General features: G+C 39.7%; 1 protein-coding gene across 1 annotated transcript in view; it reads left to right on the top strand.

Moving 5' to 3' along the window:
• Ltn1 (listerin E3 ubiquitin protein ligase 1) overlaps positions 1-8733 on the top strand; it is a 48639-nt gene extending 39906 nt beyond the window's left edge. The window contains exons 27-31 of the mRNA XM_051150375.1: positions 2135-2306; positions 3425-3645; positions 4245-4439; positions 6521-6688; positions 7745-8733. Of these exons, the coding sequence (XP_051006332.1) occupies positions 2135-2306; positions 3425-3645; positions 4245-4439; positions 6521-6688; positions 7745-7807 (819 nt within the window). The 3' untranslated portion in view covers positions 7808-8733. The remainder of the gene's footprint in view (positions 1-2134; positions 2307-3424; positions 3646-4244; positions 4440-6520; positions 6689-7744) is intronic.
• The last annotated feature ends 4070 nt before the right edge of the window (positions 8734-12803 follow it).

The following is a 12803-nucleotide window of genomic DNA, read 5'->3' as shown; positions in this document are numbered from 1 at the left end:
CTTCCAGGACTTCCTTTATTACGCAGGATGGCTTCAGCTATCCTAAGTTGTTTGTTTGTTTGTTTTTGCATATGAAGTTGATTATTTTTTCAATTTCTGTGAATTGTGTTGGGATTTTGATGGGGATTATGTTAAATCTGTAGATTGCTTTAGGTAGGATGACCATTTTCACAGTATTAATCCTCCTGATACACAGACTTCTATGTAATGTTTTAAAGATGCTTATTTCATTTTTAAGTATGTATGTGTCTGTATGTTTGTGTCTGGGCATGAGCCAGAAGAGGATATATGATGTCAGATCCTTTGTAACTGGAGTTACAGGTGGTTGTGAGCTGCTCAGTAGAGCTCCTAGGAATCAAATCTAGTCATCTGCAAGAGCAGCAAGTGGTCCTACCTGATAAGCCATCTCTCCAGGCCTCCCTCCAGCTTTTTAAAAATATGTCTCACTGTGCAGGGCAGACTGACTTGGACCTTCATCTAGCTTCAGGCTGGTCTTCAGCTTGTGGCAGTGTTTCTGCCTTCCCTCTTCAAATGCTGGCTCACAGACATGGGCATGCCATGTACAGCAAGAAACACAAAACCATACCCACAGAGATGTAGTTACTATCATTTTAATTTTTAAAGGATTTACTTAATTTTAATTATGCATATATGTGGTGGTAGTGGTGAGTGCCCATGAAGTGAGAGCCTGAACTGCCTGACGTGGGTGCTGGGAACTGAGCTGAGGTCCTTTGAAGGAGCAGTACATAGTCCTAACCACTGAGCCGTTCTCTAGCTCTGTTCATGTTTTGAGACAGTTCCGTGTAGCCAAGGCTGGCCTCAGATTCTCTGGGTAGCCTGAGATGTCCTTGAAATTCTGATCCATGTGCCTCTAGCTCTCAAGAGCTGGGATTATAGGTATATGCCAGCACACTGGTTTTATGCAGTGCTGGATTGAACCATGGAGCCCACATGAAGAGAATGAGCTTAGTTAGGTGGTGTGTGTGTGTGACAAGCATCCTTATTCAATGAGCCATCTTGCTGGCCTCTATATTTACTTGTATTTATTTATTATTTGGAAATATGTTGTAGATATCAGGATGCCTTATAAAAGCAGTTAACCATCTGTATTTGTAGTGTGTTTTGCAATTTGGGTTTCTTTGATTGCTTTCTCCTGATTAGTTTTCAGCAGAGATACTTGCCACAGGTCACGTGGCTTGCTTTCTTAGGAGGCCTGCACTGGTGTGGTAGTGGTATAAAACTTGGCTACTTAATAAAGATTCTGTGTCTAGATTTCTTCATTGCAAAGATGTTTTATCAGCTCCAGATCTTACAGCTTATGGTGTGAGGTGTGTGGTACAAAGAAAGGATTCAGAGACCAAAGCAGTAAAGCAGTAAAGCTGTGAGAATGCAGGCTTAGTTACCGAGAGACAAGCAGGCATGAAGCATGAGCAGCACACAGAGCATGGGTGCTCCTAGGCTGCTGGGCTGTCTTAAGTCTAAGAGGAACTGAAATCTGTATCTCTATATAGGAGTTCCTGATTGGTGGTTAAGCAGTTGTAAAAACATTCTGTGCTACTCATTTGTGTGTTCTGTTCTAAAAGAACGTGGTAATACTTGATATAGAATGAAGTTACACTTGAAAATGCATTTAGTTTTACTCAGGAATTTGCAAGATTAAGACTATGGTGTGGAAGGAATGTGTGGGAGTGTGGGAGTGAGTCATTTATGGGGAATGGCAACTAGATTCTTGGTTCAAATAGATCCTGCAAACCAATGTGGCTGTGTTGATGGGGAGTTGATTTGAGAAAAATAGTAGAAGTATATATCTAATAACGAGGAGGGACACTACTAATTTATGAGGAAGGGTGCAGTGCCATGTCATGTAGCGCATTTGGAAAATAAAGATTGATAGGAGTGTTCCTGTAACGAAGCTGTGACTCTTTCTGTCTCTTTGTCGGTGTCGGAGATGAGCCTACTATCTCAGTACTTGTTAATGCTCTGCCACTGAACTACATCCTAGCCTCTTCTGTATAATTCCAAGTGTTGAAATACATTTTTTCGTATTGTTGTATATAATCTGTTATAGTTTGATTTGCTCTTTTGCCTTGGTTTAGTTGAGTTAACTAATAATATATTCTTTGCTTTCTACCAGCTTCGTGCTCTGTATTCAATGTACCTTCGGAAAACAAAGAGTCTGAATAAATTACTCTATCATCTGTTCAGACTTATGCCAGAAAACCCTACTTATGGAGAGACACCTATTGAGGTGTCAAATAAGGACCCCAAAACATTCTTCACTGAGGAGCTTCAGCTGAGTATTAGAGGTCAGTGGGTTACATGTGTGCATCCTTCTTAGCGACTGCTCAGACCAAGTACTAAACAGCCTAGGGGCACGGAGGGCAAGCCTAGATGGAAGTCTCAGCTAAGAGAGTGCCGACATGCAAGATTTTCCAAATTTATCTAATAGGACAAATGCTGGATCTCAGGGGTAAGGATTTCATTAGTTTTTGAAGCTTTGTATTCCTTATTTTATTTTATTTTATTTTAGAGACAGTGTGTCACTTTCTGGCCCTTGCTGGCCTGGAACTCTATGTCCAATATGGCCTCAAGCTCATAAAAGATCTGTCTGCCTCTTTAGGGATTAAAGGCATGTCCCACCACACCCAACTATCTGTATTTAGTTGATGAAACAAAAATAATAAGTTCTTCATTGAGAACTCACATTTTAGTTTAGGAGATAGAAATGCAGAACACCATATAAACTGTGTCCATGAGGAAGAGCTACTAAAAAACCTGTGACCCAAGGATGCTGTGCATGGCGTGAAGACTGGGATGTTTTGTTTTGTTTTTCAGCTTTTTAAGGTTTATTTTCTTTCCTGTGTATGGGTGTTTTGCATGCATGTATCTACACCCTGTTCCTGCCCAGAGGGGACAGAAGAGGGTGTGTGTTCCCTAGAACTAGAATTACAGAAGTTGTGAGCTGCTGTGTGGGGCTGGGAATCTGGTTCCTTTGCAGAAGCAGTAAGTGTTGTTGACCAATGAGCCAGGACTTCCAGGGCTTCGATACAGCAACTCAGTGAGCTTTGGGGACAGTAAAGGAGACACCTCACTTTTATAATTAAAAAACTAAAAAGGACACATATTTCTCTTTTAAAAATTACGTGTCCCATTTCATTTGTGATCTTTTGTATGAAACATAGGATATTATTTCTAAGCTGCCTTAGTGGGATTTTTACTGCTACGTCTTGTCATTGCTGTGGTTCAGTTTGAGTGTGTGGGAGAATGCTAACACTCTTTGAGTTGGCGTCTTTCTTTGTTTTCTGAGCTACCACACTATTGCTGAGTAATGATGGGGGAATATACTTTCTAAAGAATATACTGTTAGTCTGCTATTCCAGGTGAGAAGTACACATCACTAACTTGGAATTTGTTTTTTCCTCAGAAACAGCAACTCTTCCGTACCATATTCCACACTTGGCATGTTCAGTCTATCATATGACTTTAAAAGACTTGCCTGCCATGGTTAGGCTGTGGTGGAATAGCAGTGAGAAGCGTGTTTTCAATATTGTAGACAGATTTACAAGCAAGTATGTCAGCAATGTTCTTTCTTTTCAAGAAATATCTTCTGTACAAACAAGTACACAGCTATTCAATGGCATGACGGTTAGTATTATTGTCTTGACTTTCTAGAAGTAAAAATACCAGTTATATCTTTGATTGCTTATGTCATCACAAATTGTAACCTTTGATTTGGAGTTTATAGAAAACTATCTACCTTATTTTCTGATTCCTCTGTAGTAGAAAGACATGGTAGGCATCCAGCTGACACATAGGACTTTGAGTGTCCTTTGCCTGTTCAACAATGCTTTACTGTATTAAAACCTAGCTATAGTTAGGTACTTTTTCTGTACAAAGTATATCTTGTAGGATAATCTAAAGTCATAAAGTCACTCTAAAGTATGCTAATGTCTTTTATTTTTTGAGACAGTCTCACTTGTAGCCTTGGTTCACCAGAGACTCACCATGTAGACAAGTGTAGGCCATCCACTTGCCTCTGCTTTCAGAGTGCTAGGGTTAAAGGCGCGTGCTATCGTACTCTGCCACATGTCAGGCTCTTACACCTATTTTTTAGAGACCTGGTACCCAATAAATTATCTTCCTATGTAGTCTTCAGCTGTTAGTTGCTCAATCAAAGTGTTTTCATTTTTCAACAATAATAGGGTGTTACTTGGTAAAGAGAAAACACTGTTCTTGTATTGTAGGTTAAGGCACGAGCTGCTACTCGGGAAGTGATGGCTACTTACACCATTGAAGATATAGTCATTGAACTGATAATTCAGCTGCCTCCCAATTATCCCTTGGGTTCAATAACAGTGGAAAGTGGGAGAAGAATTGGGGTGGCTGTGCAGCAGTGGCGCAACTGGATGCTGCAGTTAAGCACTTACCTCACCCACCAGGTATGCTTTTGCTTATACATTTGTCTTTCAGACAAGAGGGAGGATCTATTTGAAAGAGCAGCTGAGCACAAAGTACAATCTCTCTGCTACATGTAGAAAGTAAAAATTCTTGGATAAACACAAATGCATTCCTAAATGACCTGAAGCTGCCATTTTTGCTTTAATTTTCAAAGCTCAGTAATTACTTTTCTGTTGTTTGGCAAAGATGGGCTTCATTCCATTCATAATGCAGGAGATGTAGAACAACATGTGGTGGTAAACTGAGGGACCCTCTTAAGAGTGTTGATGAGTGCTTTTTCAGTTGCCTTTATTCTTGCATTTCAACTTTCCTTTGGTCTTTAAATTAATTATAAATCTCTGGTTTTGTTTCTGGATTGTAAAATAAAAATTATTATTATTATTATTTTTAATATTTATTTATTTTTATGCATATGAGGGCATCAGATCACATCTTAGGTAGTTGTGAGCCACCATGTGGTTGCTGGGAATTGAACTCAGTGCTCTTAACCTCTGAGCCATCTCTCCAGCCCAATAAAAATTATTTTAAAGCAAAATTTCATTATTGTGAATCAGTTGAGGTCAGATGGTGTCATCACTATCAGTTAAAAATTAGGAAAGCTGTAAGAGCATAACACTTAAAATATTGGTTCAGAAGGCTTTAAAGTTTTTTTTTCCTATGTCTTTAAAGAATATCTTTTATTTCTCCCATTTTTCTACATATATACACTGTATCTTGAGCATACTTGCTCTCAACTTCCCTCCCTAAGTTGCTCCCAACTCGTCTTCCTCTCTTTCATGTCACAGTAGTCTCCCTCCCCACTGAGTCATTGCCAATGCTGCTGTACTGTTGGCATCTTGTTGGCTTGACCTCGTGCAGGTTATCATAGCTGCAGTGAATTGATAGGTATAGAAGCCATGCCATGTCCAGAAGACAGCACTCTTCCATATTGTCTGCTGCTTACATTCTCTCTGCTCCCTCCAAGATGTTCCCTAAGCTTTGGGTGCTTGATTCAGATGCCTCATTTAGGGTTTATCAGTCAAATGTCATGTATTCTTTGAGCATTTGACCAGGATGAGTCTACTGTGGCCCACTTGAGAAAGAACATCACTTCTCTATGGATTTGAAACATAAATGTTTAAAAGGACGTAAAAACCATACTTGTCATTTAGCAAAATAAAATAGGACATGGGCTTTTGACCAGTTCACAGTACTGGGCTTGAATTCCCTCTTATGAAGCAGATCACAGACCCAATGGGAAAGCTCTTGTTACCCTCAAAACAGTCTTGTTACCATTGCACCAGTGGGCACATAGCCTGCCTGGGAAGTCAGTACTATAGTAGAGTCCAGCGCTGGGTAAGACAATGTCCTTTCTCCCCCAGCATCCTACATAGCACCTTTTGGCACTATGAAAGCAGGGAGGAAGTGTTCAGGCCAGTTCTAGCTTGATTTCTCTATGTTCCGCAACCAAAGTGCATTGTGTCATATTATGTAGTGTTGGTAGGAAGCCAGGGATAATAGTTGTAGCCTTTGTTGTTTGGTGGCCTCTGAGAACTTGTTAACTAACCATTCATATATAGGTAGCATTATGTTAAAAGTTTTTAAACCCCCAACCTCCTTTTTAAAAGAGGATACAAAGTTTGGGTGGGATTAGTTAGGTGGAAGGTAGATTTGAATGGCGATCAGGGAGGAGTTGGTAGATAATGATCAAAATATATTATGTGAAATTCTAAGATTAATAAAAAGCCTAAATAAATAAATTTAAATTAGCTTACCAGGTGTGGGCTTCTGTAAGAATTTCTCGTACTCTTTAGCTTTGGTTAACCCACTCCCAAACTCCCCCTTCTCTTCTCTGCTCCTGCCTGAATCTTAAACCTTTAGCTCCCAGCATTTCTTGTAAAAACTGTCTTTAATGAGAAAAATTGTATTTCTTCCTAAAAATTCAGAGACAATTTACAATAACATTTAGGGAAGTTAGGAGATAATATAATCAGCCAAATTCAGGTTTGAATTTTGTGGGATTGAATAACAGTACCATCCGGAGGCCTTCAGTGTGTGGTGATTTTCTTCCTCTTTACTACAGAATGGAAGTATTATGGAAGGCTTAGCACTATGGAAGAATAATGTAGATAAACGATTTGAAGGTGTTGAAGATTGCATGATTTGCTTCTCAGTTATTCATGGTTTCAACTATTCTCTTCCCAAAAAAGCCTGTAGAACATGCAAGAAAAAGTTCCACTCAGCTTGCTTGGTAAGGCAAAAAGAAATTTCTCAGGAGGTAAACTTTAAACCCCTACCCAGATCTAGCCAATGGTCAGAATATTCTCCACAGTTGAGTGGAGAGTGTGATACGACTTTCTCACATACTCTGGTGCCTCACATTTGACCATGTCCCCTGGAGGGGGAGACCTGGTGGCACTCAGAGGAAGGACAGCAAGTAGCCAAGAAGAGACTTGATACCCTATGAGAATATATAGGGGGACGTAATCCCCCTCAGGAACAGTCATAGGGGAGGGGAATAATGGGAAAATAGGGGGGGGGGGAGGAATGGGAGGATACAAGGGATGGGATAAACATTGAGATGTAACAAGAATAAATTAATAAAAAAAAAAAAAAAAAAAAAAAAAAAAAAAAAAAGAAATTTCTTACATGTTTTGTGCTCTGTATATATGTGTGATATTTATTTGAAAGACGGTGTGTAGGGACTGGTAAGAGGGCTCAGCCAGTAAGGAAAGAAACTTGCTGCCTAAGACTGGCAACCATGTAGAGGTAGAAGGAGAGAACCAACCTACAAGGGTTACTCTCCAATCTCACATCCTTGCCATTGCACCTTCCTGTCATGCAAACACACACTTTCAGAAAAGAGTATGTGGTTATAGGAGACATCAAGTGAATTTTCAAAACCTGTAAAAGATGATTAGTGATTTACTGAGATTGTGCATCACAGCACTTTAAGGAATGGATGCTCTCATAGCGCTCTTAGCACTCAGTGAATTGCCGGTCCAGGATGGGAGGCTACAAGACTTGACGTGGGCCACCTAGCATTAGAGCTCTCTGTAGGATGTTAAGTTCATTTCTTCATGTATCCTCCTTCTACCTTAGTTTTATGCATGAGCCTAAGTATACAGAACAAAGGGACCAGTGTAGGCTCTAGAAAAAACATTTAGTTGTGCAAATTTTGGAGATGGGAGGCATAATCCCTAGTCTTTCCTCTTTTTCATTTTGTCCTTAGAAATTACCTTTGATGTATATATGTGAAATGAAAGCTTTAAAATTTATTTTAATGTTACAACCTTTTCTTTTTCAGTATAAGTGGTTTACATCTAGCAACAAATCAACTTGTCCACTCTGTCGTGAGACCTTTTTCTGAGGTGTTTTTATTGGAAGTTATCCCTGCAGTAGGTCAAGCCAGAGGCAATGGACTTGGTCCCACCGTGAAGGACTGATGTGAGGAAGCCAGTGCGCATGACAGAAGTGCCATCTCTGTTAATGTGACCCTCAGATCAGGCTCACCTCTCCCTAGGTTTGCTTTGTGAATCTTTGGAAGCTTTTTCTTTTACAAGAGAACATTACATATTTGAGAGAAAATATTTATATTAATGGCTTAATCTCTTTGTATATTTAAAAATAAATATATCTCTTCTCAAAAATACCCTAAATTAAAGAACTGAAATTTGTGAAAGTATAAACCATATTATAACTTATAGAATTGAGAGCTGATTTACATCTATAGGTAAAACTAAGATTTGTTAGTGATGACAAACAATAATTAAAAATTACTGATTTTCATAGGTTGTTTTAATGATAAAGTGACCCTGAGCTTTTTATAGCCGCATCCAGAGCTGTTTGAGTTGTGCTCTGAAATATCACATAGAAGAGTGAACTGAGCTCTAAGAAGTTCTGTCGAGAATTATGAAATTCATACACTATAGCCATGACACTAATCTTGCTTGTGAAAGAACTATTTCCGTATATTAATGAGATTTGAATTGTAAATTTGTTAGATGACTTCATTACTCAGTTTAGTGAGTCTTCAAATGGTGGGAATTTGAAGCAGTTTTTGATTATTTTGTTTCTGAAGTAAAATGGTAACTGTCTATCAAGAAAGGACTGAGTATTACTAAAGCATAATGGCATGTTGAAAAACCAACATGTAAAAATGTTGTAGGAGACTTTAAAATAGCAAAGTTTGCTGTCTACTAGCCATAGTTCCACCACATCAGGGATTGGGTGAGCTGACTTACAGCTATCAGAAATGAAGGATTTAGTAGTAAGTAAAATTAAGTCTTTTGTTTTGTTTTGTTTTGAGACAGGAATTTACTCTAACTCTGGGCTGGCATGGAACTCACCCTGTAGAACAGACTAGCCTGAACTTCAGTGATCTGCCTGCCCCTGCCTCCCAAATGCTGGGATTTTAAAGTGTACCAACCAAGCCTGGTGAAATTAAGTCTTCATGGACTGAAGAACGGAAATAAGTGAAGAGTGGCCTTGGCCTTGGCCATTGCCTTTAAAAACTGTATCCAAAGTAGAAAGTGTGGAAGTTTGGATCTTAGACTAATTTACCACAGTCTTCCATTTCATATCTAGTAGTTAGGATACCTAAAAGGTCAGTTTATCATCTGTGTTGCAAATGTTTAATTAGAAGGTACAACTCAAGCCAAATAAAATTACTGCTTACCATCAACTGGTCAAAATGACTGTTATTGAAATAGTATGAAATTGGTCAGGATTACAGTTGAGAGTGAAAACTGGGTGTAGGTTACAGATGCAGCATTGGTTTGTCTCCTGATTTTTTTCCTGTGTAGTATTTATTATCTTACAGTCTTGAGGTTCCAAGACGGAGTAAAGCGTAGAAAGCAAAACTCTACTACCTCTTCGTATCCCCATACAACACTCTCTTACCTTCCTATGTCTGCCTCTGACACAGTAATCACAAGGGTTATGTGATGCCCTGTGAAAATTACTCTTCCTTTAAAAATGGCTTTACAATAAAATTTTGTTTATAATCTTCCCAGTATTGGTTCTTCTTCACTTCTGACCCAAAGCCCGAGTAGAGAAGAAGTCAGAGCAGCAGAGCTTTGACTTCTTACAGTGCGCAGGTGACAGTAGCTAGCTAGCTCAGGGTTAGGACTGGGGCTACTTTCTGTGAGACTTGTGTGGATAGTTTTCACTTCACCACTGTTGAAATGCTTAAAAAAAAAAGTTGACAGAAGCAAGACTGAAACTCAGATACCATGTTTATGTTTTGTTTATTTAGCTTTGACAACACTCATGAACAGATACCAGCCATGAAAATTTTAGCATAAAAACATCTTAAAATTGTCTAAAAATGAAAGCCCCACTACAAACTAAATAGCAATTTTAAATTCTTATTTCTTATAATTTCATATATGTATATGCATTTCTGTGGCTTAGATAATACTAATACTTGATACATTTTATGGTATGGATAATAATTACTTTATTATTATACCACTAAACTATAAAACATTTCAAATATACAGAAGTATATGTCCCTTGTACTCCTCCCATACTATTTTGCCATAGTTGCTTCTGATTTTTAAAGAAATAAAAAATGTTATCTTTTGTATTCTCTGTCCCATTCTCCTTCCTTCTCCAGAGCCAGTTTACTGTCCTGAAGTGTGTGCATCTCCTTCCTTCTGAACGGTTTATACTTAATGCTATGTTTGTATCCATAAATAATGTGTAGCAAGTTTTTTGCTTTAAAAAAATTCAAGGTGCTATCCTACTCGTGTCATCTTTTGCAACTTGCTTCTTTACTTATTACTTAGCATCACACCTACCAGTCCTAATTGTCATTTTGAACACATACATTTGGATGTCTCAGCTTGTCTCCAATATACACCAGAACCCCAAAGTAGGCTCTCCTGCCAGTGAAGAAATGGACTTAGCAGCAAGAGCAAGCAGGCAAAGAGCAAAAGTGTCCTCCTTCCATGTCCTTTATAAAGGCACTTGGCAGAAGGTGTGGCCCACATAGAGGTGGACCGTCCCATCTCAGAAGGTGCAGATTAAAGATGGGTTTCAGCTGGGTGTGGTGGTGCACACCTGTAATCCCTGCACTCAGGGAGGCAGAGGCAGGCGGATCTACAAAGTCAGTCCAGGATGGCCAAGGCTACACAGAGAAACCCTGTTTGGAAAAACAAAACAAAGATGGGTCTTTTCTACTTCAAATGATTTAGTTAGGGAAAATCCCTTACACATGTACCCATGCATTAGTTAAAAGTTTTGTTCCTCCCAGCTCTTCTGCCCTCATCAAATTTTACCTTACAGATCTTATAACCCAGCTGTTGTTTATTTTCTGCTCTAAATTAGATGTAAAAGAAATGTGTTCTCTGTGATGGAATTCTTTAGTGTCTGTATATAGAACTGTCTTTCCATTTTGTAAGTCTTAAAGGGTGTTCATCTGTCTCTGATAGGTTTGATTTATTTATTGTGAACTTTAATAATGAGGACTCTGCCGGGCGTGGTAGTGCACGCTTTTACTTCCAGTACTTGGGAGGCAGAGGCAGGTGGATCTCTGAGTTTGAGGCCAACCTGGTCTACAAAGTGAGTCCAGGACAGCCAAGGCTACACAGAGAAACTCTGTCTTAAAAAACCAAAACCAAACAAGCAAGCAACCAACCAACCAAAAAAACAACAAAAAAGAATGAGGGCTCCATTGAGTAACACCAAGGCATCTTGTAATTTGTGTCTTTGGTCCTCAGATTCAGTAGGGTTCTGGAGGGTAAGAAACAGCTTAGTTTCACTGAGTTAGCATAGCGGTAATGAGCTCAACTATGGCATCTTCATGGGTGTCACTACACTTTGTTTCATTTCATCCGCGTTCTCAACGTGAACGGGAAGACATGGATCCTGCGTCTCTCTACAGCAGTCTGGTAAACCTAATGTGTACCAAGAGAAGGCATAATAAGGAAAGACTCAGGCTTCCTGAGAGTTCCTGTCCTCTAACACAATATACAGTTAGTATGTGTACTGCTCCCACCCCCACAGGGATTTGGGACAAAGACAAACTGATGGAGACAGTACCAGTGTTCATATTAACTGCTATGCTGGTGTCCGCTGCTCATGTGCTGGAGCCTGGTTTTGCTGGCCAGCAGGGAAGCTGTACCTGACTAGTGCAGGATTGCAGGCAAGGTAAAGTTTGTAGTCCTGTATGTTTCTTGACAGTTCAGTGTGGTGCAGTTTCCCCTTTGCAGCTTCCATTGGTGCTGCCTGCTAAAGCCACCCATGTCTCATTTAATTGTCCACTCCCCAAATGTGGCACATTGGCAGCATTTCCATAGGACCCAGAGGCAAGACTATAGGTTCCTGAATATCTGAGAGGTCTCACCTAAAACCAGCTTCTTCCGTACTCTTGCTCAGGCTGCAGAAGCTGCTCTGGCACTCTGGCCGTGTAGTCCAGCAAATCCAGTGGTCTTTGATGTTGTGGCGGACAGGGATCCCATACAGGGCCAGTGGTGGCCCTTGGGCAAGGCCCTTTGGGTTCTGGAGCAAGACCCTGTTAATATCACAACTGCTCTTGCTTTGAGTGACAGCTCTTGGCCTGATACTGTACCTTGGCAGATCTGAATACAGAATATCGATCACTAAGTTATTCTGACCCTGATTACCCTATCATGAACTTAGGATTATTATCAATTTTATTATTTGATATTTTCATATGGGCACACAGTATATCTTGATCATATTCACCCCCAACTTCCTCTTAACGCCTTTGTAACTTCACACTTACATGCTCATATGCTTGATTTTAACTTACATGTACAGAGCTGGAGAGATGGCTCATTGGTCAAAAACTTATTGCTGTTTAAGAGGACATAAATTTGTTTTCCAACACTTGTGTTTGTTGGCTCAAAACCACCTATAACTCCAGTTCTAGGGCATCTGGACTCTATAGGTACTGGCCCTATATGGTATATATTCACACACACACACACTCTCTCTCTGTCTCTCTCAAGTCTATATATTTACTTAACTCCCTGAGTCTAGTCAGTGCTGCCATGTCCATGGGTACAGGCTTGTCCACTGGGACATAGGTAACATTCTAGTAGCCACCCCCTAAAGAAATATCTCAGAGAGGGAGGGTGGTCGAAATCCCTACAAATTATCATCTAAGATTACCTCATAGGAGGCTGGACTTCTGGATGACATCACTAGCCTCTGGTGGGCCTTTATGAATAACTGGAGAAATGAGGACACCTTGTAGCAGCCATTGATGTTATTTTATTCCAAGAATGAAATCACAGCTATTAGACTGCACTTAAGATTTTTATCATGTTGACTATGATAATCCAGTCATTCTTTAGTACTACAATTGTGTAAAAACAAATGCCACCACAAAAAAA

The sequence above is a fragment of the Acomys russatus genome, chromosome 8 (genome assembly GCF_903995435.1).
Source record: "Acomys russatus chromosome 8, mAcoRus1.1, whole genome shotgun sequence".
NCBI classification, from domain to species: domain Eukaryota; kingdom Metazoa; phylum Chordata; class Mammalia; order Rodentia; family Muridae; genus Acomys; species Acomys russatus.
This window is presented reverse-complemented; position numbering and strand designations above follow the sequence as displayed.